Source organism: Chelon labrosus, assembly GCF_963514085.1.
Source record: "Chelon labrosus genome assembly, chromosome: 18".
Classification (NCBI taxonomy): domain Eukaryota; kingdom Metazoa; phylum Chordata; class Actinopteri; order Mugiliformes; family Mugilidae; genus Chelon; species Chelon labrosus.
This window is the reverse complement of record NC_140351.1, coordinates 13,429,884-13,455,469: the sequence shown is the minus strand read 5'-3', so window position 1 is coordinate 13,455,469 and position 25,586 is coordinate 13,429,884. Positions and strand designations below refer to the sequence as shown.

Genomic DNA, 25,586 nt, shown 5'->3' with positions numbered 1-25,586 from the left:
CTGGAGGGATGTTTGGGTAAACAGACATGGGAGGATGATGAAGAGGAGGCAGGGAGAGGGCAGAAAGCACTCAAGTTCTGACTGTCTGGGTTATATTGAGAAATGGGCCCCTGATTTAACTCTGCAACCTCCTGTATTTTAACAGCACAGAGAAAGTGTTTACCCCTTAACTGCTTCAGTGTTGGCAAGCTAACATTTGCAGAAAAATACAAATACAACCAAGGCTGATTAGAATATCATAAGCTGCGCAGATTGAAATTTGACCTGATGATGGGATAGGAGGAAAAGTAAATAGCTCACAAAAGAAGTTCTCTGGGGACCATGAATGCCTGCAACAAATTTCAGGACAATCGATCCACCAGTTGTGATGTTGTGAGGTGGTGATGCTGGAAACAAGTCAGTATTATTTAAGTTAGAAGGCTTAATCCTCTGGGATCATGAATGAACAAATCCATACTGTAAAGCTTTTGTTGAGATAAAAAAAAACGTTTGTGCCAGATTGAAAGTGCCAGATTGGTGGTTAAAAAATATTTTCACATTAAATATACATCATCTGGGAACCATGAATGTTCAAGTGGCTTAAAAATTCTAATCAACCAGTTTAGTAGTTGATGTAAAAAAAAAAAATCAGTGGCAGGCCGTGTATTTTCCACCTAGGCCTTTAATGACCTCCAGTCTTATTTAAAACACCTCTCAATACGACCGTTATGACACCACTGCTATAGAAACCACTAACATCATACAAATACGCAATAAAACCTGATGTTGCATCGTATCTCATATAGCAAGATGAATGCCATTACTAAAGCAAGAAACTCGCAGAACAATTCACCCAATTCCTCTCACCCACCGCAGCCAGAGCGCACCAGCGCCACATACGTCAAATCCAGCAGAAACATCAAAGCCAACCCAATAAAATGACAAAAATATCCATAAAAGATGTAAATATATTTCATTTTACTCACCAGAACTTAAGAAACAGTTTAGAGACTTCCTCTGAGCCTGTCAACCAAGGGTAGCGCTCATAGTCGCTGTCCTGAAAGTTTTCCCGGCTGGCTAGCTAGGCTAGCTATGCTAGCTCCAGGATTGGGTGGCTTTTCCTCACAATATCCAGCTTTTCATTCAAAGTCCGACGTGACAATTGCTTTCTAAGAAGATCTGCCAGTGAGTTAAAAAAAATAGCTAACGGGGACAATTTGCTTGTGCAGCTCATAACAGATGAACATGAACCGCTAGCTTGGCTTTAACAGAGCCGCTCTCTGACCCTCCAATCAGAGGACGCGAAAACATTGATGTTGCCGTAAGCCACAAAGAAGGCCTGAGATTATGAACTTGAAATGTGATTGGTTAAAGGAACAGCATCATTACAGTTTATTTCCACCTGCAGCCGCCTGCAGTTTTAATTGTGAAGGCTCACTCAGCTTTCTTTGACTCCGGCAACACATGATGGCTGAAATATGATTGGATAAAAGCTCTAATGCAAAGTTACCCTGCCAAAAGCACAGCAGCTGAGAGACGGACAAGCCATAAAATGTAAAGAATAGATTAATGGGAAAATATTAAAATGTAAGTCAGTGATTTTGATAAAGTGTAGGCCAGCAGTGTAGGCCCTGACGGCCTACCACTGGAAAAACTAAATGTACTAAGTGAAAGGCTCGATATGCAGCGGGGAATACTGGAAAAATATAGATTTTATCCAATGAGGACCATGAATATCAACAGCAAATCAACCCAATAGTTGTCAAGATAAGTCACTTTGATAAACGAAAATTAGGATTGAATTGGTGTTACGTTAAACATAAATATAACGTAAGTGTCACTAAATTAAGATAAGTCACCCCCACAAACTAGTTTTTCAGTTTATGTTAAAAATGTCCACCCATTAACTGCCAAATGTACCACTTAGTTAACATTTTACCGAACATGTATTAATGTCATTTACATTAGCATAGTCCAATATTTCGCTCATTAGAATCAGAATCAGAATCAGCTTTAATGGCCAAGTATGTACACATACAACACATACAAGGAATTATGAACTGTAACTCATGTATGCTGATGTAAATATAACCTACATTTACAAAAGATGTTTGCAGGTCTAAGACCATTTCTAGAAGTTATCCCAGCTTGAATAACTTCACATAAAGAGCGATTCTATCTGGAGTGGAAAATGAAAATATTGCAAGTGTATGGACGGAGCTAGCTCTTCTTGACGCCACCGGTCTCTGTTTTAAAACAAAATGCTGTCACTGATGTTGAGTTCACCCAGTACTCCCAAGAATGCAATCAGCGCTGTGAATTTGTTGGGGGGAACCAACATGATTGACATAGGCTACACTATATTGCCAGAAGTATTTGCTCATCTGCCTTTACACGCATATGAACTTAAGTGACATCCCACTCTTAATTCATAGGGTTTTATATGACGTCCGCCCACCCTTTGCAACAACAACAGCTTCAACTCTTCTGGGAAGGCTTTCCACAAGGTTTAGGAGTGTGTTTATGGGAATTTTTGACCATTCTTCCAGAAGTGCAGAAGGTCAGACACTGATGTTGGACGAGAAGGCCTGGCTCACAGTCTTCGCTCTAATTTATCCCAGAGGTGATCTCTCGCGTTGAGGTCAGGACTCTGTGCAGGCCAGTCAACTCCTTCCACACCAGACTTGCTCATCCATGTCTTTATGGACCTTGCTTTGTGCACTGGTGCTCAGTCATGTTGGAACAGGAAGGGGCCATCCCCAAACTGTTTCAATTCCCCGAATTGTCCAAAAGCTCTTGGTATGCTGAAGCATTCAGAGTTCCTTTCACTGGAACTAAGGGGCCAAGCCCAGCTCCTGAAAAACAACCCCACACCATAGGCTTAGATGCAGCTGCTCGGCCATGAAAACCCATTCCATGAAGCTCTCTATGCACTGTTTTCGAGCTAATCTGAAGGCCACATGAAGTTTGGAGGTCTGTAGCAATTGACTCTGCAGAAAGTTGGCGACCTCTGTGCACTATGTGCCTCAGCATCCACTGACCCCACTCTGTCATTTTACGTGGCCTGCAACTTCGTGGCTGAGTTGCTGTCGTTCCCAATCACTTCCACTTTGTTATAATACCACTGACAGTTGAGTGTGGAATATTTAGTAGCGAGGAAATTACAGGACTGGACTTGTTGCACAGGTGGTGTCCTATCACAGTATCACGCTGGAATTCACTGAGCTCCTAAGAGCGACCCATTCTTTCACAAATGTTTGCAGAAGCAGTCTGAATGCCTAGGTACTTGAATTTATACACCTGTAGCCATGGAGGTGATTGGAACACCTGAATTCAATTATTTGGATGGGTGATGAGTGAATACTTTGGGCAATATAGTGTATGATGCAAGTCCAGCTCGGTTCTACTTGGTACAGGTCCACTGTGCATCACTAAAGGTTATCTTCTGCTATCCCAGCTGAAACTCTCTGAATTCCATTAAAACTGTATGATCTCTTGTCACCACACTGCTGCTAGCCTCTTCTTAAGCTAACGTTTGCGTGCTAATATATGACCCGTTTAGAGTGAAGAGTGAAATAGGTACCCGTGAAATTTGATAAATCTTGTTTAGTAATGGTGTTAAATTACCTTGAACAAAAATAACTCAAACCAGTCAGATTAGCATGATCCAACATGTCCTTCAGATATAAGCTGTCTGAATACAACTAACTGACACACATATTTTTGTATGCATGTACACAGACGTAAAGAAAACAAATGCCAACATCTACAACAGATGTTTCTTCCCTCCAAAAAGGCAACTGGAAGTTATGCTAGCTTTTTGTGCTAGTGCTTCCTTACAGCCACTTCACACACTGATTTAGTAAATTGGTGCTAGCTTTTAGATATGACAGTCAAGACTTTAATTACAGAATAACAAATGGATTTATTTTAAATGGTCCAACACAACCAGCTCTTAATACCAGACAGTAAAGCCACTTTCCTGAAAAACTAGAGGCTAAAAGAGGAAGGAGAGACAATCAAACCTCGAGGGTCAAACAACAATAAGATATAAACAGACACAAGTGATTGTGAGTCACAACGGTGAACAATAGCATCGTGGTCTGCCTTGCTGCTTGATGAATGGGTGTTTTTAGGAACACAGGAAGTCAAGGCCATATAAGGACTTTGTGGCCGACGCCCCAAACCCTAATGAGCACGTGCAGAAAGGGTTCTTACCACAGTGGTGGGGGGGGGGAGGTTAAAAGGCCAGTCAGTAGCTGTCACTGTCATAACCGACTCCGAGACTTCGAGTAACATGTGACAAAAGCACTGATGTGTTTTCACATTTGGCATCATCATCATCATCAGATTAATCTTTAGTAATCATCGTCCCGAGTCTAATTTGGCTATGGTTCACTGGGTGTCTGATCAGATAAACGTTTCAGCACTCCCTGCTAATGGCATTAACAGGGGGCTGCAGCAGTCAGTGCTCCACACACAGATAAGGTTCTGTTTTTTTTTTATTATGTTTTTAAGCCAGTGATTTTAATAAATGACCTCTGCTCATCTCACTGGGAGGACTGGTCCATGGAGGAAGGGAGGAGTGTTGGGGGTGAGCAGGAGGAGGAGGAGGAGGAGGGGGAGGGATGAGGGATGGAGGGAGGAACAGTTTGAAGAGCTGGGGTGAAGTTAGAGTAGTTACAGATAAACAGATAGCGTCAGAGAGAGAGCAAGACACACTGAAATCAAGTTTGTGCTGTGGAAGAGTTTGGGAAGAAACTTTTTTTCTGTTTTTTAATTTCAGAGACATTACAATAACTTTTTGGATTTAATTTTATCCAAACTCTATTTTCTTTACATTTATTTTTTTTTTCTTTTAGGTGTATTTTCTCTCCCGCTTGATTTGTTAGCCTGTGTGGGTGAGTGTATTTCTGTGTGTGATATAGTAAACCATGGAGCTGGAGCATTTAGGTGGCGGCGGGGTTAAACCCGAGAGGGGCAGCAGTCGTCTCTTCAAGATAGCTCTGGCCATGTGTGTGTGCCTCTGTGCTGCCTTGCTGCTTGCGCTCATACTGGGTAAGTTTTTCCACATCCTACATTATAATTTGTAAGGAATTCAAACGTATGGCGCAGTATGTCCTCAGATTATAGTACATGCAGACTGTAAATAGCCCAGACGCACGCTGGTGGGAGCAAAGGTCTTTGAGGAGGGCTCACGGGTAATTTGTGTCAAACTATTTTGGGTCCATGTAAGGTTTCGCCCACGTGCACATGCTGTAATGCACGGTAGGAGCCAAACTGGACTGGAAAATGGTAAAGCAATTGTGTGTGTGCGCGCGCACGTTTTTACAATTTTTGCTGCACGGCATGAAATCAATCAGCAGGGAAATGTGTGGTAGAGTGGAGGAAAGGCTGTTCATTTATTCATAGGTGGCAGCGCACATTAATTAAACACTGGCACTTTAAGAAACTTGGAGGAAGACATGGCAGGGTGAGCATTTGCATTCCTAGTCTTGCTGTCACACTGATGATCTACATAACACTGCACTGAGAGATAAAATTACAGTCTTAGATGTGGCTGGGGAAATATTTATAGCGCCGCTGAACACGGAAATATAATGACATATAAATTAAGAATAAACGGTGTAAAACGGCAGTAAAAACCAGTGGGTGAACACAAAGAGAGACAGTCTTTTGAAGAGTGTTGTATCCAAAACAGAGCACTATTTACAGTTTGTGTTTCCTGCTCACTGGTTGTTCCATCTCTTTTGTGTTATTTTTTGTTATTCCCAACAAAATGTAATCATTTAGTTAAATTAAATAATTGTAGGCGCTTTAGGGGCTCACCTGTAGTTCGCCCTGTTAAACTTGAACCTCATATATTGAGGCTATAGTCCTCACTTGCAGTGGCACAGGCACAGATTTCAGCGAACCCATGACTTCCTGTCTCTCTCCACAACAACCTTTCAAAATAAAGGAATAAACGCATAATAAACTATATGTACATCATTAGCTTAGTCTAGCTTAGCTTAGCATATATGCTAGCTACCAGATTGCCAGGCTCTTACAGCAACCAAACCCCCAGCTTCTTTAAAACTCACTTCCTTCCTTCATAAATAAGATTTATTTTGAACTTTTTGACCTGAACTGGGTTCATATTTAGCATTTACGCTTTAATTTTTAGTTTTTTAACTTTTAATTAAAAAAACTGAAAAAGCTTCAGAGATACCAGTGAGCTCTGCACAAATCTAGCCTAGAAGTGTTTCCAGTATTTGTGCCGCGCTAAGCTAATTGGCTGTAGCATTAGTCAAACATATTTCCCAAAATGGAAAACTATTCCTTCTAGAGTTTATGTAGCCAGTTTCAGTAGCTCAGTGGTGGTGAGGATGGTCGAAGCTGGGAGGGGTGCATGTGTTTTTCTAGGGTGGGGTAAGTATTGTTTTTTTTTTGTTATTGAGGGAAGTCAGCGTTTTTGTGGTGGCACTCAAGTGTAATTATGTTATGTGCCTATGTATGCAATCCCACACACCCACTCTAATGCAAAACCCTCCTCTAGGATCCAGTCATTCGAGTGACCAGACACAGGAATGCTGAGTGGTTGCTTTGATTTGTTTGTTTTTTTAATGAGTTTCGAGAGTGTGGCCTTTAAATGTGTGTTTGTGTCAGTCGGCCCATTTGGTATCTCAGTAATGAACATGAGGTTGGCATTAGCCGTGACACTGGAGCCTCAGACATCTGCGTTTAAACCCCCTGTGTACGGGTTTCTGATGGAGCAGTTGTGGAGAGCGGGGGGTTTGCTGAGTTTGTTCCAGGCCAGTGGGTCACGCAGGGTTGAAGTCGTGAGCGTTTGTGCTAAAAGTGGCAGCGACATGAACTGACTCTCACAAGGAGCTTTAACAAGGCAACAAGAGCGCTCGACCTCAGGGGTCAGACGTTGCGGTGCGGCTCCGTAACTCTGCACTCATGCGTTCACAATGAGGATTTGGTTTCTAAATTTGTCATGCTTTTTTGCACAGCCTCTGTTTTGCCACAGAGCCACATCACATAACGACTGTTTCCTCCTGGAGGTTAGAGAGGCAGGTTCTTGCTCACCTACTGGGACAAAAGTAAACCTGCAATCATGCTGCAATTAGCGTAAGCAGTGTGTGGCTTGTTCTGACTCTTTGTGGCGTTCTCATTGCCCTCATTAGAAGTGTGTGAAGTAATAGGAAGTAATTGATTTGGAAAGTGCCAATGTTTTCCTTTTGGCCTGATAAGCAAAGAATAAATATCGCATGTGATATCATACATTGCACAGTGTAACTTTCCTCATGACAATTTACTCAGCTGTACCTTGTGTGTCTGTGTTTGACAGAAGTGAAGCTCATTAAAAGTGGTATACGTAGTACGACATTACAAGTTCAAGTCTTGCTGTGGAAATGTAACTCAAAGTATCGAACTATTATCAGCTTAATACGCTTTATTTTACTGAAAGTACTAATCATATACATTAGTAAATTGATGTAATATATTTTTTATACCAATAGGTCTCAGCTGAGTCGCATTATATTACATTTTCACTGGCTATGAGTTATAAAGCAAATGAGTTATAAAGCAAATTTCAATCTGTTTCTGATTTAAATGTTGTGTTTTAAAGGGGAACTACTGTTTTTTACAACATGGACCTTATTTCTGGCATAAAATACGATCATTTACCCACCCATATAGCTTTGGTGTTATTTGGAGTCATTCGTCAGATATTTAGATCAGCGTATATCCATATAGTTGGAGTGAATGGGGCACCGCAACGCAGCCTCTAAATAACGCATTATCTGCCGTGAAACTCGTTCATTTCACCAATATTTTGTTATGATACGCTAGTGCTATTCCCCGTTGAGTCCGGAGTTACCTGTTATCTATTTGCGGACGTGCAGCGATTTGTTGTTCTTTGGCTAGCTGTTCCTCTCTCTGCCTCTGCATCCTCCTTTCAACGAGCTCTTCATCCGTATGCTCTGGCTCAAAACGGTAAGGACGTCCATCATAAACAAAGTCGTCGTCCACAATCTCAGAATCGGAAAAATATTCAGCCATGTTGCAAAAAACTAGCAGTAGCAAATTACAGGTAAACGAACCGACCGTCACTGGTGCGTGCGGTGCTCAGAGATGACATCATCCAGGTCAGAAGTTAGTAGGTCAATCTACGGACCCCGGATGATAACAGGTAACTCCGGACTCAACAGGGAATAGCACTAGCGTATCATAACAAAATATTGGTGAAATGAACGAGTTTTGCGGCAGATAATGCGTTATTTAGAGGTTGCATCTTGGTGCCCCAGTCACTCCCACTATATGGATATACGCGGATCTAAATATCTGACAAACAACTCCAAATAACACTAAAGTTATGTGGGTGACTAAATGTATTTTAAGCCAGAAATAAGGTCCAGGTTGTAAAACAGTAGTTCCCCTTTAACAAAAAAACAAAGTACACTGCACTCACTATACATTTGATAATTGTATTAATTTGTTATGTCACTCTTAAAAAGTTGAAGTAAAAATAGTCATCAGGATAAAGATTTGGACGTTATTGTGCAGCCAGTTGGAGGTGACACTAACTCTATATTTAAGTGGATTAATAAAGAAATCATATATACATTTTAAAATCTGATACGTTTGAGTGTAAAATCTTAAAAATAATGTGCCTCTCACACAGTGCAGAAGATGGAAAGACTCAATTAAAGAACTTGAAACGCCTCCAAATTATGTTTAAGTGCAGTACATGAGTGATTATGCTCAGGTACTTCACTTCCTAAGTACCTAATACTTCACTGGGATTAATAATTGAACAGAAAATTGCTCATGTTGCAGCCTTTTCATGAGTGCACCATGTTGCACCGTGTTTTCTGTGACTATTGCTGTTGACTAAATGAAAATAATGAATTGAAACTTTTTGCAAACCGTTGTGTTAATGGAAAAAAAAAAAAAATCACCAACAGAATAACTGATAATGAAAATAACAAAAATGACACGCTCTTAATCAGCAGTCAAACAAAAAGAAGTAGAAGATTGTGCTCACATCTCACCAACTTCTCCAGGCCAATGAAAGATTTGGCAAACCAATTTATGTCGTAGTACTTTTTCAAAGTTGTCCGCAGAGAAAAAGTCGACATGGTTTTCAAAGTAACACAACTGTCTGAGTCACAGTGGAATCTGGTTTACACCGGTTTGTAGAAGAAAGGCTTCGGGTCTGCACTGATGGAAAAGGCTCATTTTGGTCCTTGAGATTCATCATTAACTCTTTTCCTCCTCTCAGTCTCTTCAAAATCCAGCAAGGAGGAGTTCTGTCTGACCCCAGAGTGCATCGAAGCAGGTGAGAAGTCACATCTGGTTTTAAATAGTATGAAATATTTTAGGTCATTAATCACTGTACTTCCTTGTTTCTGCAGCGGGGTCAATTCTGAGTAAAATAGATCGGTCCATTGACCCCTGCCAGGACTTCTATGCTTTCTCGTGTGGAGGCTGGTTGAAGGAGAACCCAATTCCCGAAGATTCGTCTTCGTACGGCATCTACCCCTGGCTGCGGCAACATGTGGACATCCGACTCAAAGGTGTGTTCGGCCGCAGGTTTCCTGTCGATGCTTGTCCACATTAGCCTTGATGGAAATGCTTGGGGTTTAAAAAGTTCCATCCCAGTGTGTTATTTTATTTTATAGTGGCTAATGAAGCACAGTCTTGACAGTGCCTTACTCCTAACTAATTAAAAAGTGGTGGAGCGTGAGTGGAGCTGAAGCTGGCGGGTGATGCTGAGCCGGACAGCTAGCGTTTTGTGACGACACCCATCTGTTTTACAGTTGTCCTGATTAGACAAATTCGCCATAGAGGCCAAGCTATGAACATTTTAAACATGTATTTCTTAAGTTTCTTAAGACATTTTAACATGGCGGTCAGTAGCAGAGGTTGCAGATTGAAGACTCAGTCTATTATAAAGCCTAAAATATAACGTATCTAATTCTGTTTTATTCTGGTTTCATTTAACTTCTATTCAACTAATTACTATATTTTGGACACTTCTTTTTGGAATTCGTGGACACTTGACCACATTTGTATAAAATGATCCAGTTAATGTCCATTTTTATTTCATTTATCCAACCGGGACATTTTTACAACTGAAGCAAAAACAGAACAGCACATATAGAGTATTTGTCACTCAGGAACAGCTGATAGTTTGAGCTGTGAGTACTACCGTTTGTTGTTTTTCTCTGTCAGAGTTACTACAGGTTCCTTCACAACCTGATGAACTGGAGGCAGTGACCAAAGCTAAGATCCTCTACCGCTCCTGTATGAATGAATGTAAGTCTTGACGCATACACACACGTTTTTGTTAACCAAATGTTAACCTAAATCTAAACGGCGTTGTAACCTTAACCCTAAAATCAAATCTTAACCAGACAAAATATCCTCACAAAGGTAAGTCAAGAGCATTCACAAAGACACTGTGATAGTATAAAACAGGGTGAGATGAGCTTTTATTGATCCACATGGCGTTTCTAGGTCACTGCAAAGTAATAAGATTTATGATTCATTCAAAAATAGTACTAATCGATAAAGTTTAATATAAGAATTTGATTGTCCACAAAGCTAAACTGGAGGAGTTGGACGCCAAACCGTTGCTGAAAACGCTCAAACAGCCCGAGTTTCGTTGGCCCATTGTTGGCGATGGACGTGGTGGGGAATATCAGTGGTCCCAGAGCCAGTGGAATCTCCTGAAGACGCTGGCAGAGTTGAGGAACCAGCACAGCAAGAGCGTCCTGATTCGCCTGTACGTCTCCCCCGACGACAAGAACTCCTCACTCTACGTCATCAAGGTCAGACTTTATTTATTTACATATCACTGCTGCTGTTGTTGTCGCCTGGAGCCTAAGTTTTTGACACTTAATATTTTTAATACGACATTTCGTTTTGTAGCTGGACGACAACGTTAATTCAACAGAAGTCCAATGTAAATTTTACACTGGATTTATGGAGACGATTTACTTTCCGATTAGTGATGCTGTTTAAAAATGGGACAGTGGTGTACAGTTTCAGTGTCTTCTACGTACGTACACAAATTGGTAGTTTCAAAAATCTCATCCCCAACATGAGATTTCCGAAACTTTGCGTACATCTGACTGGCTCTTTGAATATGCTTTGCTTTAAATTATGTTGGTTGTAAGGGCCACTAATGTGAAAAGGTAAGTCTGGTAAATGTGAATTGTTTTAGTATTCACTGTTCTTTGTTATAAAATTGTGTTTCTTCAAACCTTTTCATAGAACAACAGAAAGAGTGAAAATTATTCCATCAGAGAAAAACATGTAATACTGTAAATCAACAAATATGTCATTATACATACACCTGTCCACTATTTTATTTGGGTGAAAAAATACTAGTTTTTAACCAAAGTTAACATAAAAATCATAAGATATTTGAGAAGTTGAGGCCTGGTACCTGTCATTTTTGCTAATAAAATAATAAAATGTCAGTCCCTAGCCAGGTAGACAGACCTATTTCACACAAATCTGGTCTGGAGTTGCTCCATTACACGTCATCTGAGCGCCGTGGAGTTAAATTTGTTTACAACAAAATGGCTCTGATTGGTTGTCGGCCTATCCAGTTGTGTGAAGAAGTATTATGACATCCAAATGGCGTGGTACCAGATTCATTCATAATAACACTACTGCCTTGTGTGGTGGGGGGTGATTAGGTATTTTAAGTTTTTGCCCTGATTACCCCTGGAAGGTTAATCCGACCATGCTACCATTATTAAAATAACTTTTTGACAACAAAATAAAGCATATTCTGTTAATAATTATCTAAACTAATGTAATGATCTTCTGTTGGTGTGAGGTTCACCTTCAAATAAACAGTAGCTCAGTTACTGTCCTTCTTCAGCATGAAGGTGCACATTTGGACATTTGAGTTCACTTTAATTTAGACTTTAATATCATATTCTTGTTAACTTTGTCATGTGTGATGTGTCCTCTAATATGTATCCAGGACTTTAACGGAAATCAGCCATGTGTTCTCTTTAAGGAGAAGGTAACCTGTGCTCTCTGTCTTTATGCAGCTCGATCAGGCGTCCTTGTCTCTGTCCTCCAGGGAAGACTACACCACCAACACTACCTCAGCTCGGGTGGTGAGTTCCTCTTTCATCTTTCGCTCTTCTCAACAGTTATCTAAAAACTTCCTTCTGCGGCTACTGCCGTCCTCCGGAAATGTTGGCAATAATAGTCGGAATGAGATGTAATATTTTCACAAATGCATAATGCAAGAAGTCATAATTGCAGAAGAGGCTTCGGATACTGATTGGAGCACTAATGGTGGCCTCATTTAGCTGGAATAACGCATTTAGTATGCTGTGACTGGTTTTTCTCAACTGGTAACCCTCGGACTGTCTTGCTGTCGGTGCATTTTCCATTTTACAGGACATATTTACCTACATATGTGCACAAGGGGTCTACATTACCTCACAACACAAACATTATAATGGCTTAAAGTCCACATAGTGCAACACCTTACGCTGTTTATACCTGGTCTGGTCTGGTCTAGGTGGGCGGTACATGTCTATGTAACATCCACAGAAATGCCAGATCCAAAAGCTTCCCAGCAGAACATTGTATTGTCACAAGATGGTCAATGCTATTCACTTCTATGAGTGGTTTTAATGTTGTGGCACTGGTAATGAAATTCACGAGATGTGTTCTGTTGTTTAAAACAGGTCATGATTAAAAAAAAGATGATTACATGGATTGCATACCGATGCAGCAGCACAAGAGTCAGCTATAAAAGAATAAAAGATATGTGTCTTGTTCCTGCCCCTCCCTCCCTCTCTCTCCAGTACCGAGCTGCCTTGCTGCAGCTGATGGTGGACGTGGCTGTCATGCTGGGAGCCCCGGAGAAAGCAGCACTGACCCAGATGGAAAAGGCCCTCGCCTTCGAGACCAAATTGGCTCATGTAAAGACGTCACATCACATACGTACAATCACGCTTAATGTTCGGAAATGATTTAGATCGGCCCCTGGGGCTAAGAGCCACATTACAGCTATGATTCACTGTGCGATACAGCACAACGCTGGCAAGTTTATGCACAAATCAGTCATGTTGACGACATCGATCATTGTGTTTTCAGATCCTGATTCCCTTTGAAAACCGCACCAACGAGAACATGTACAACAATTACACTATCTCTCGCCTGCAGCGCTCCATACCACAGGTACTGAAGATACATGACAACAACATCTGGTTACTAGAATTAAATCTAATCCATTGACCTTGCCTCGTTTTCAAGAAATCCATCTCACACAGTAGTCTTGAATAATCTAGAATAAATACAATGAGCTCTTGTTTTCATAGACTCATAAATAGTGTGACAGAACAGGAGACTGACACCACTCCTCAGCTTAATAAAAGGACTGGGAACAGAAGGAAACAGTGAGCCAGGCTCTGTCCAAAGCTAGGTTTATGTTGAAACAGCATCAGAAAGGCAATAATTTAACTGTATGATTATTTTGGATTTTAAACTGGATTGACTAAAAAAGTGTTTCCGTTATTTAGCTTAGCCCACTGACTAAAATGGGCTTGCCAAAATAAAAGGAACAGTTAAGTACCACTGCAAACCTCAGCCACGGTTATATTAAGAAATGCTGAAAGCCATAACCTTCACGAAGATTAGATTTAGTGCAGGACTGTTGTATTAGAAAGCACAGGTTAGTTCACTACTGTACCTAATGAACTGGCAAGTGAGCGTCTAAGTATGTGTCTGCCTCTCTCCGTCTGTAGTTTGACTGGCTCAGTTTTATAAAAGCCGTGGTGGAGTCCAAAGGCGACCCGTCTCGGTCCATCTCCTCCTCTGAGCGCGTCATCGTCAGAGCTCCACAGTACTTCAAGGACCTGATGAAGCTCCTCAACGCCACAGATCCCAGGTACTTCCACTCTCAGCCTGGCCCTCAACAAGACAAACGCACGAAAAAAGACACGGACGAGCGCACACTGGGGCTCGAGGCCTCCCGTCTCTGTTTCGATATAATGAGATTTTATTTAATTAACGCATCTGTCTGTCCCCAGGACTGTAGCTAACTACGTCCAGTGGAGGACAGTCTTTTCCAGGATCACCTCTCTGAGCCGTCGTTTCCTCTACAGATACCTCGACTACGCACGGGTTGGTACACGGACCCTGTTCCAAAACCTACAACACTTATGTGGTCACTTCTCGTAGTGAGGGATTGTTATATTCTCCTTTATGCGTTGAAAGATAATTTTAGTGTTTGTCTGGAAAATGTTTGTCTGGACACAGTCAGTCTAAATTATACTTATTCTGTGTCTCCATACGTGTACCATATACAAAAAAATGGCCTTTTACCAAAGAAAATCAACACGTCTCTTTTGAAACAAGAGACTGCACCAGAAGATGTTCATTTAACTGAACATGTAATTCATGTAAATGTATTCATAGACAAAACCTTTGTGGGGAATTTTATACGCAGTTTATTTTTGACTTAAATTGAGCCATAATGACTTCACTGTTTCCCATAGAGATTCCCTTTCCTGTTAATTTCGAGGTGTATGTCGCAGATTTGTGGTCTGTCGATGTGGCAGAAGTCCAACTTCAAACATATTTTACTGCATGCCTGGAAAAGGTCTACCAGGGCAAGCTCAGTCTAATTATAACTCTCATTATACATAATTTACTTTACATCACAAATTCTGGGTTTATTTATTAATCTGAACCAATTTTAAACCATTTCCCCCCAAATGTAACAGCAGAACACCCCAACAGATACTAAATCCGTTTTCCACATTTTACGCTGGATTCAGTGATACCATCTCTCTGATTATATGGCTTTTCATCTGGAACATCATTTTGGACAGATACATATAACTAAATAATCAACATCAAAATATCACTGACTGTATATAAAGATGGACTAACCCAACATGGCATTACCCATAAGTTTTCCCAAGAGCAGTTTTGAAGCTCAATGTGCTGTCATCTTACCTGACCCCCTCTAAATCTTGGCTATTTCCTGGTGGTGAACCCCCGATGCGCCCTCTCAATATTTATAGCTGTGGAGGAAGGGAGCGCCAGTCCTTTCAATAACAACTCTTACGTAGTCATTGCTGCTATGCCTTCTTCAGCTCCCTCCTTTACCCTATATATTCTAACATTATCTCAACGGGAATACTCATATATGCTGTACATATAATGTTTTCCATTGCAAAGAGTCAATATCAGTCAATGTTGGAATTTATAGTGTGTTTAAATACAAAGAAAACACAACAAGAGAGATGGATTTATGCGATTTTTAAATAAAATATGTAATCCTTTCTACTTTTGACACCACGTATTAAATGTCTGTCCACGTGCCGTGTCCTAAACACTGAGAATCTTAGTCACCTTGTGTCTCTTGCATTTCCGTCCAGGTAACCACGGGAACCACCTCTCTGACCCCTCGCTGGGATAAGTGCGTCAACTACGTGGAGAACTCCCTCGTTTACGCTACCGGGCGCCTCTTTGTCAACACACACTTTCAGGAGGACAAGAAACACATGGTGCGTGCGCTCCCGGCTTCACACTGGCCGCTTTATCTTTTCGTAAACAGTCTCGTTCTGCCGTGCACTTCCTGTTTATGTCGCCCGACAACATACATTTAATCTCCTCAGATGGAGGAGCTGATCGAGGGCATCCGCTGGGCGTTCATCGACATGCTGGAGAAGGAGAACGACTGGATGGACGAGCCAACGAAGAAGAGAGCTGTGGAAAAGGCAAGAAAACCTGAAGAAATCAAATCTAAACTGCATCAAAACTGTAAAAAAAGACAAATTTTGGAGTTAATCCACAGTTAGCTGCGTAAACAGTGGATTCATCACTGAATAGAACAACATGAGAAGTTTAAACAGGAACACGAAGTTACATAAAATGATAGCTTCACTTGAAATGAAAGGAGTTCAGCGAACAGCTGCACGGCTTCCAGGCTCACATCAGATCAGATCTGATGTCTTTAGACGCATCTAAGAATTAAAACAAAACTTTGACCCCAATTAGCTTTAGCGCAGGTGCCGTAACCAGCTGCTCAGACAGAACAGATGTCCACAAATACGTCTACACCAATCATTCTAGGAAATCGTTTACTAACACAGCTAAAACATATTTAAACTCCGAGCAGTTTTTAGATTACTGCTGCTCTTTAGCATCACCATCTGTCTTCCGCACCGTTCACGCCCAGGTCTTGGCGGGAACCTCGCTGCTTGTTGAAGATGCTACTTAAAGTGTTTTCAGTTTGTACATCAACCTTCATCAATCTTCATCTATTCTGTATATTCAGATACATGAATAATTTGACAATGATAGCATGATTCACAACAGTTTTTAGCTCTTTTTTTAGCTCTTCCTAGCTTCCTAGCCTCCCAGCTAATAGTAGCGCTTCCTGTGTCCTCTTGAAACAAATACAGACTGCGGTCACCTGCTGATACGAAGAGTTATTTCCTTTTACTGCAGAGTAGAACTTAGCCCTCCCTCCGCCCATGTGTGGCTCTCTCTTACCTTACATTATCAATATTTCAAATACGTACACAGACAAACATTTTATCGCTGTTCGTCAGGGAGAAATCGTGGCGCCACCATCAGCCACGCACAATGAGGGAAGAGTATCACCAGCTCCCAGATTTTCTGAGAGATTAGTAAAGTAAAGTAAAGTATTTTTTGTAGTAGTAGTTAACTTTTACACAATTCATGTCCCCCAGCATCCACATTGTAGGAATTGTTTCAATATGGTGCCATACGACGTTTTATATTAAAAGGGAACTACTGTTTTTTACAACCTGGACTCTATTTCTGGCATAAAATACGATTATTTATTCACCCATATAACTTTGGTGTCATTTGGAGTCGTTCGGAAGATATTTAGATCCTGCGGAGCGCCGCGTATATCCATATAGTGGGAGTGACTGGGGCACCTAAACGCGGCCTCTAAATAACACATTATCTGCCACAGAACTCGTTCATCTCACCAATATTTTGTTATGATAAGCTAGTGCTATTCTGGCGCTCCACTGGATCTAAATATCTTCCGAACGACTCCAAATGACACCAAAGTGATATGGGTGAGTAAACGATGGTATTTTATGCCTGATATAAGGTCCAGGTTGTAAAAAACGGTAGTTCCCCTTTAAAGCAATACAGTTTCCACAGAAGAATTATACATTTGGCCAACTCCAAAGCATGTGCTGGAGATCGCCTTCTGTTATTTTGCATCTCTGACACATAAGGGGAAAAATTATTGTCGGTATTGTGTAATTTATATGGAGTGTACCATGTTCAGTGATGTATATCAAATGGAATTTGGGTTTTGCTCCATTCACTGAGACCAGTCTGTAGCACAACCTAAATCTGTCTTTGGGATATGCTAGAAAGATGGTATGCCTATAATGATACCACATATAGCAGAAACCATTATTAGATGATGTACACCACCTGCAACTTTTAAGAAAACCTTTTCACTTTCACAGCTAAGTCTTGGGTAAGAAATTAACAACCGTGTCTCTTTAGAGTGAACCCAACCATTCTTGGGGCCCAAACCAAAACAGATGCAGGCTGCAGCTAATTAAACTGTGGTTAATGTGTCAAAACCCTGAATTTTATATTAGTTTTCAGAGAACATAATCACTGTACTGTACAAAACACATTAGATAAACCCAGTGGTAGTGTACACAGTAGGAGACGAGAACCATGTTGAGTCACAGTGACCGCAGTGATCTAATGATTGAATATTTTGCCCATGGCACATGTACGGGTCAAGACGACATCACCTATCAGCCCCTATCATGCTTTAGGACTTGTGGGAACATAGCACAGAATTGCATGACTAGTAGTAGATAGGAAGTTAGAAAACAAGAGCTCTGTGCCAGAGAAAAGAAAGTGGAGCATGCGAGAGAGGAGAGAGAAGAGAGAAGAGGACATGTGTTCGGTGCATCGTCCCCCAGCAGCCTAGGCCTATTGCAGCATAACTAAGGGAGGGTTCAGTCCAGCCCTAATTATAAGCTTGATAATCCAGTCATTATGATGCTTTTTAAAATGGGTAACAGGCTCCCTCATTAGTTTTTGTTAATAAGTTGCAGCAGAAAACCTTTAAAATGCAAGCAAAGAGGACAGGAGTTTCATTTTAAATTCTTTCATTCTCTTTCATTCAGTTCTCAGGTTTTCCATTGAATTGAATTGAATTATTATTATCTAAATCTATTCAAATGTGCACAGTCTATGAAGAGGAATTTGAAAAGTAAACAGCGAAATCACACCCCAGGCCTGAGATAAGTCAGTCAACGAAATCAAATCAATAAGCTAAAGGGACTAAAACAAAATACTAATTTCATTGTCTGTTGATTCTTTTTTTTTTCTTCTAATATAAAATATTGATGAGTTCAGCTTCAAACCAGAATGCTGTCTCACTTAGAGATTGTCATTTTATTGCACAAGCTCAATGAACCTGCAATAACTAGTAGACAGAGAATTTATCTGCATATATTTTCAATCACAAAACGTGTTGAATTTGTGTATTTTTCTTGACTTATATTACAGCAGATTAAGTGCATTTGGTTTTTGATTGGCTAACGCAAGACATTTGATGATATTAGTTCAGAATTTGGAAAACTGTGACGCACGTTCTTTACAGTTTTCAGGTGTTTTATAGAGAATAAAAATGCCCTCAATATTCCTATTTAAACTCATGTTATTCTGAATGAAAGTCTGCTCCACCTTTAAGTTTATGCAAACGTCTCCTTTTGTGTCTCTCTCAAGGCTCATGCAGTTATGGCTAAGGTTGGCTACCCTGAGTTTATTTTGAATGACACCTACCTCAATGAAGATTTAAAGCAGGTTTGTAAAACACTGTCAAATCATTCATGTACTGGAAGATTGTCACCAGTCTAAGATGCAGCAGATGCTAAGAATCGCGTGTGTTTCTGCACATTCCAGCTACAGTTTGATGAAACCGATTACTACGGTAATGTGATGCAGACGCTGAAGTTCATCGCCCAGTCTGATGTCAGCTGGCTCCGAAAGAAAGTCCCACGTACTGAGTGAGTGGCGACCTCAAAGTGAGAGATTTTTGTGTGTGTGTGTGTGTGTGTGTTTTACAGCCCGTCCTAAATAACGTGCCATAATGTGTGTTTGTGTTTCAGGTGGTTTACAAACCCTACGACCGTGAATGCCTTCTACAGCTCGTCCACAAATCAAATCAGTAAGATTATACAATAAATTGTATGACTTCAATCCAGACAGGGTGAAGTTACACTGAGCTTTCTAAATTAATTAAAATTATAACTATATCTCCTAAAATGGAGAATAAAATACTGTAAAGTTAAATAATTCTCTTTAGTAAAATAATTAAGTAGTAAAATAATGAATATAATTTTTGCTTCCCCCTAAAAATCACACAATTTCATATCAAACAATTTTGCTTCACAAGGGCTGCAATAGGAAAACAGACTCAACTGAAAATGACCTGATCTTCTGCAGTTAATGCCAATAATCCTGTCCGGCTTGGCTACAGGCCCACACACTCACAATAAACCTCTTCTGATCTTCTTATTTAGGATTCCCTGCGGGAGAGCTTCAAAAACCTTTCTTCTGGGGAAGAGAGTATCCAAGGTGAGATTGAAAAAGGCGTAACAAGCTCTACTAGCTGACCGAGGGAAATTGTCGCCTGCAGGATTTGTCTGCCGCCAGCCTCCTGATAGAAAACCATGACCTGTGCCAAAAGATAAAAATCTTACATTGGGTTCCAAGTATACTAAAAAAAATGCACCATATATGTGATAATGTAGCAAACTAGCTCCCATTGGGGCTTTAAGACCCTGGTTTAAATGTCTGTTGAGGGTTCAAATTAAAAAATACCCAACAGATTATACAGTATAAGATAGAATACAATTCATCTATTGTGGGACTGCAATAAAATCCAAACACTGTGGTCTGGATTGACAAATCACATTATGAAATATATGAATATAAACATACCATTCTCACCACAAACATGCATACTGGGAGATCTTCATAACCCCAGCAGTGCATCTTCAAAGAACAAAAACATGGTTCTTATGGTTTTTATGAATGGTCGCCAAAAACCTCAGTTATGAACAACTGAATTGCCTTAAATTCACCAAGTAAGAATGGAGCTGATTAAATGGGAAAAGGTAGCTGTCAGACCTCAGAATGATGAAATGCAATACATGGAAACATGGGGACCAGTGGAAACCTAATTATTTTCATTATAATACTAATATATGTTATTATGTATTTGATACAATGATAATCTGAATTAAAGTTCACTGCTTAAAAAAGGGTCCTTTAGGTAGATCTGGAATCACTCCATTGGGAACTGATTACACTGCGTCGTGTCAATAAAATCATTTCCTGTAGGTGTACTTTCTGTAGTGATGGACAGAAGAGTAAAGGTGCGTTCACACAAAAGCTACAACTCGCTCGATACTCAGTCATCAACAGGGACGTTTGGAGTTTGGAAAGGCCGTCAGCTGTTGGTTGATGTGTCATTGCGTCTGATCGGCGACGAAATTGCTGAAGCCAGCTCAATAGTGACGTCATACCTGGCCTTTCGTGTCATTGGTTTCTGTTGAAAATGTGTTGTAGCTTGTCGCTCTCTTACTGCTAGTGTAAACGCTCCAAAGCAACAACATAGTCGTAACGTAGGTAAAATAGGTTCATACAGTTTCTCTGTAGCACGGTTTACCTTTTGCTCAAAAGTTTTTGCAGAGCATTTAATTTATCCCTCAGCCCTTTGACTGTTTTAATTTCTACTTCTGACCTCTGACGCTTTACCCCTTTGTTTTCCAGATCTTTAAGTTACGGAGCCATCGGAGTTATAGTTGGACACGAGTTGACACACGGCTTTGACAATAACGGTAATAAAGCTTCAAAACTAAACATTCCTGACAAAGTTGGACATTTCTAACACGAACGAACAAATTATTGTTTTATGTTTTTTTTCCTCTAACACTTTTTCTGAGAAGGTCGCAAATATGACAAAAACGGCAATCTGGACAAGTGGTGGAGCAACTCATCTGAAACAGCCTTCACTGAGAAGACCCTGTGTATGATTGACCAGTACAATGACTACCACTGGGATGAGGCTGGCTTAAATGTAAGAAAACAAAGTCTGAATTCTAAATACAGGGAAATGTTGAATGGATTTAAAAATAAATAAATCTCCCCAAGGGAAATGAAAACCACATAAAACGGTGCGTGTTTCCAGTACATCACTTTCTTTGTCACATTTCTAAGTATAGTGAATTAATAATTTGTGATTGTTTTATTGTTTTGTAGGTGCGTGGTAAGAGGACTCTGGCTGAAAACATAGCAGACAATGGAGGAATAAGAGAAGCTTTCAGGGTAAGATGCATGACCCAGAGCCTTTCTAAGGGCAAACATTTTGACAAAGCATCCTAAAAGTTTCTGTTGTGATTTGCTATCTGTATTTTATATCTGTATTTATATTTGCTATCTGTATTTTATGTATTTTATTTTTAAGGTCTATATCTAAAACTTACCACTTGTCACAATCACAAAAAATACTTTATTTTTCTGTTTTTGTGTAGGCGTACAGGCGGTGGGTGGATCAGAGCAGAGGTGGTGTGGAAGAGCCTCTGCTGCCTGGAGTTGAACTGAACAACAACCAACTGTTCTTCATGAGCTACGCACATGTAGGGACACACATACAAATATTATTTGTAGAAATGAAAGCATTTACATTTATATTTACATTTTTTTGGTAAATATAAGGGATTTTCCTCATGTAATGGTGCTTTAGAAGTGCGGTAAATATTAATGCACTATTTTTACTCTGCAGGTGAGATGTAACTCATATAGGCCAGAAGCAGCAAGGGAGCAGATTCAAAGTGGTGCTCATAGTCCGCCAAAATACAGGTGAGCACATAAACACTCCGAACCCCTCATTTAAAAGGTTAACACCCTCACGTTAAGTACCCTTCCGACCTGCCCTTTACTGTTGCCCTGCAGAGTTATCGGCGCGATGAGTAACTACGAGGAGTTTCGGAAAGCGTACAACTGTCCGGCGTTGTCCATTATGAACCGAGGAGAAAAGTCCTGCCGGGTGTGGTGAACTTTGACGTCAGCTTCACACGTTTGTACCACACTAGATGCATTAGCACGATGTCTGCTGACGAAAAGGCTGATAATGCTGGATGTAGCCAACATAGTTTACATTATATGGGAGCAACGGAGAAATGAACCGGGGCTTGTTCTTACTGAAACATAAACATCCCAACAAATAGATGTGTTGGGGTAAGAGTGGAACACTTTTTTAAACCGGAGCCATTTTTAATTGGCTTGCAAACCAGTATATTTACTGCAGATGTTGCAGTCAGTACATAAATTATGACGGGAGCCATTTGTACAGGACCATAGATAAAGGATTCTAGAAAGATATGTGAAGATATTTTTACAAGCTGTTTTTGTGACTCTTTTAAAAACCAGAGCTTTATGTACTGTACGTATAACTAGATAAAGCTGATGTATTTGTTACAGGAATCACAAATATACTGAATTACTGTATATTCTAGACGTAACTGTAGGAAACGGATATATCAGGTGAATCTCCATCTATATACAGTGTTTGTCAGAAACCCTGATTATGGACACTGTAAGCCAAAGATTAGTCTGTTTTTAAGTGTAACATTAAGGTAAATATTTCTTAAATCTTTGTTTTTCTTCTGTTCAGAAAGTACAAATACAACAAAGTACACCAAATATTTTAAGACTTAATATAACTTAAGCTACCTAAGGTATGCGTACATTTGTTTATGTGTGTGGGTCCAAAATTGCCTATGTTGGGTCTCAGTTTTGTATCGATTTGTGTTCTGCTTTGTCTATCTATTTTCACTGTGTAGTCAAATGCAAATTACAGCTTTTCAAACTACACTCTTTCTGTTACTGAAGGCTTTCTGGCTAATGCAAGAAATTAGACAGAAAATGAAAAGAATTCATCTACTGAACTGCTGTTTATTAGTAGTAATTATTCAATGGTTTCATTTTGTGTATTTAATTACTTTCCCTCGACATTTATTTCTACTTACAACTAAGCATCACAGGTCACAGCTAGCCAACTGTAAGTATGCATCACAAACTTAACTAGCTAGCTTTACTGACAAGGCTAATGTTAGTTTGCAAATTCATAATGTTTTGATTGCATTTTAATAATGTTAAAATTAAAATAAATAGATTTTTTTTTTTACTGGAAAATAACTTACAGTTGAAAATGGTTTAACAGCATCAAATCATGTATCTGTGAACAACTGTTAGCCTTTTTAGTTAGCTAGCTATTTAAGTTAGCGATGTAACAGTTACACTTGGCTAGGTAGCTAGCTTAAATGACAAGGCTATTATTACTTTGCTGATACATTACTTGATACATCTGAATGTGAAAATAAATGTGTGAAAAATTATTTTACAGCAGTAAAGTATTTTTCCATTTTTTGACAATTCTACAGTTGTTTTTCCATGTAAGCTCGATGGTTAGCTAGCTAAAACTTGCCACAAACTTAACAATGGATTTGTGATAGAATACCAAACTATCAGCTTGGATTCAATAAAAAATAACATTATAATTAAGAACTAAAATCTACCATCTGAAATTTTACGTATTGGCATCTAAGGGCTGCCATGTGTTAATGTCATGCTAACAGGTCATCTGTAAGCTATGATTTTTCCTCAATTCATCTTTTAGTCTAATGAATGACTGGTAGGTCCAAATGTTTTTAATCTTTTATTTATTTTATTTTATTTCAGCAATGACTATTTGTTTATTCTTTTTGCTGTTTTTTACCAAAACATGGAAATGAAAAAGTTTATTATCAATTCCTACTTATTAGTATAATTATTATATTTGTGCTCTGTTGTTATGGTTCATAGTTTCTCTTTTTCTGTCAGGTTCTAATAAAACTCTGACACATTACGCTGTCCCTTCACCTTGCAACTTTGCCATGATTGATAAGGTGAGTTTGACAATGTGTGTGTGTGACAGAAGGGAAGCGAAGTAGATAGAGGGTGCTGATGGATGGAGGAGAAAAAAAAGACATAAAAAGACTGGCATCTCCTATTATTGATTTTCCTCTGGACCTGCTATTACAAACACATCCAAGCGCGCACACACCACATCTCATTCATATGTGCCAGTTACCATGGCAACTTATTCTGTGATCCAGGAGGCTCCTCAACCTGACAATGTGTTTGTGCGTTTGCATGGTGTCCAGCGGGGGGTAACATTAATGACTTGTATCTGTGGCAACACCAGCGGCAGTCTCATCAATTCACGGCAATTAGAAAAACAGTCCAGTGTCCAGTCTATTATGGTCTGTGTGTGTGTGTGTGTGAGTGTGTTAGGGGGTGTTGTGTTGATTAGGAGATGGAGGGAGTAAGTGAGATGGATGATAATGTGCAGAGATCTTTTTTTACTCGATGTGTAAGCAACATCATGGATCATGCAGCATTTCGCCCCTGGCAGCAACGTTTCACTCCCACATTCATTATCAATGCCAGTTTTGATTTTTGATGTACTACATAAGAAACCGATGGAACTATTGTTTTCTTCTTTATTTCTTTTATTGTACTGTCACTCTGCTATAGCCTCCTCGCACCCCATAGTTTACATGATCAGATGTTGTTATAACAGCGTTTAAAATGTTGAACTTTAACCATGAAACACATTTAGTCCAGTTGAATCTGTATGGAATGTGTTTATAAACTATAAAATAATTAAGATTAATTACACATTTTTAATAGTACAATTAAATAATTGACTGTAATTCATGTGGTACTGGCACCATCAACCAAGCTAACATTATCTTAGCTAACACTTTAGAGCAAGCAATTCTTACCAGATGTGTTAGTACAGTAGCTACTGTTTTCTGGTAAAACTAAAACTCTGTGCGTCTCTTACAGGATTTCTGGTTTAAGGGCTTGGTGACATGCTAGTGTAACTTTTGTTTCCCCATTTGTTTCAGTGAAATTTACTTAAAATAACAAACCTAGCAAGCTTGATAAGCGTCACTTAGCTAGCGAATTAGTTTAGCTCGGTTGCTAATAGGTCATTGTCTTTTCAAAGTATATGTACTATTGATTCCTGTCTCACATAGTAATTGTCTTTTGACCAGCAGTTAATATTCTTACAGATAAGAATACTGCTATTGTTAGCACAAGCTAGGGATTAGCTAAATGCTACAGTGTTATTACAGGAAGTTAGCTAGTTACAGATGTATGTTTATGTGGGAAAAACTTGACTAAGAATTGAGGAGTATATAAACTTTTAAACTAAAATATTTGGCTAATATTTATATATTCGAATTCTTATATTTGCAATAGTGCCGGTAGGCTTTAGCTTAAGAGTCATTACATTTACGTACTGACATTACACTTAATGTATGATGAGTTCAACTTAACAGATGTACTATAACATGTAATAGTTGACTTTTTGTAGCAACGACTGCTAATTGCTAATATTTTTATGAATAGCTTGTACAGCTAAAAATACTTATTTAACATAGTTTAAATAATGAGATTTATGAAGTTTTGTGTGTTTAAATGTG

General features: G+C 39.6%; 1 protein-coding gene across 1 annotated transcript; it reads left to right on the top strand.

Moving 5' to 3' along the window:
• Window positions 1-4,666: 4,666 nt before the first annotated feature.
• Window positions 4,667-24,038, top strand: phex (phosphate regulating endopeptidase homolog, X-linked). The gene is made up of 22 exons (XM_084566124.1): window positions 4,667-5,037; window positions 9,254-9,310; window positions 9,387-9,548; window positions 10,207-10,290; window positions 10,579-10,805; window positions 12,045-12,113; window positions 12,816-12,932; window positions 13,108-13,191; window positions 13,758-13,900; window positions 14,043-14,136; window positions 15,399-15,527; window positions 15,639-15,740; window positions 18,769-18,846; window positions 18,946-19,049; window positions 19,152-19,210; window positions 19,566-19,620; window positions 20,821-20,888; window positions 20,997-21,127; window positions 21,310-21,375; window positions 21,582-21,686; window positions 21,833-21,909; window positions 22,003-24,038. Exons 1-22 carry the CDS (start codon window positions 4,914-4,916, stop codon window positions 22,103-22,105), a joined length of 2,238 nt encoding a protein of 745 aa, XP_084422250.1. The 5' UTR covers window positions 4,667-4,913; the 3' UTR covers window positions 22,106-24,038.
• The last annotated feature ends 1,548 nt before the right edge of the window (window positions 24,039-25,586 follow it).

Excerpts from the sequence above, each read along its gene's own strand:
- phex (XM_084566124.1), top strand. The coding sequence starts at position 4,914 with ATGGAGCTGGAGCATTTAGGTGGCGGCGGGGTTAAACCCGAGAGGGGC. Across the intron at positions 18,847-18,945 it reads TCAATGAAGATTTAAAGCAG|CTACAGTTTGATGAAACCGA; the intron begins GTTTGTAAAACA and ends TGCACATTCCAG. Across the intron at positions 21,128-21,309 it reads GGGATGAGGCTGGCTTAAAT|GTGCGTGGTAAGAGGACTCT; the intron begins GTAAGAAAACAA and ends ATTGTTTTGTAG.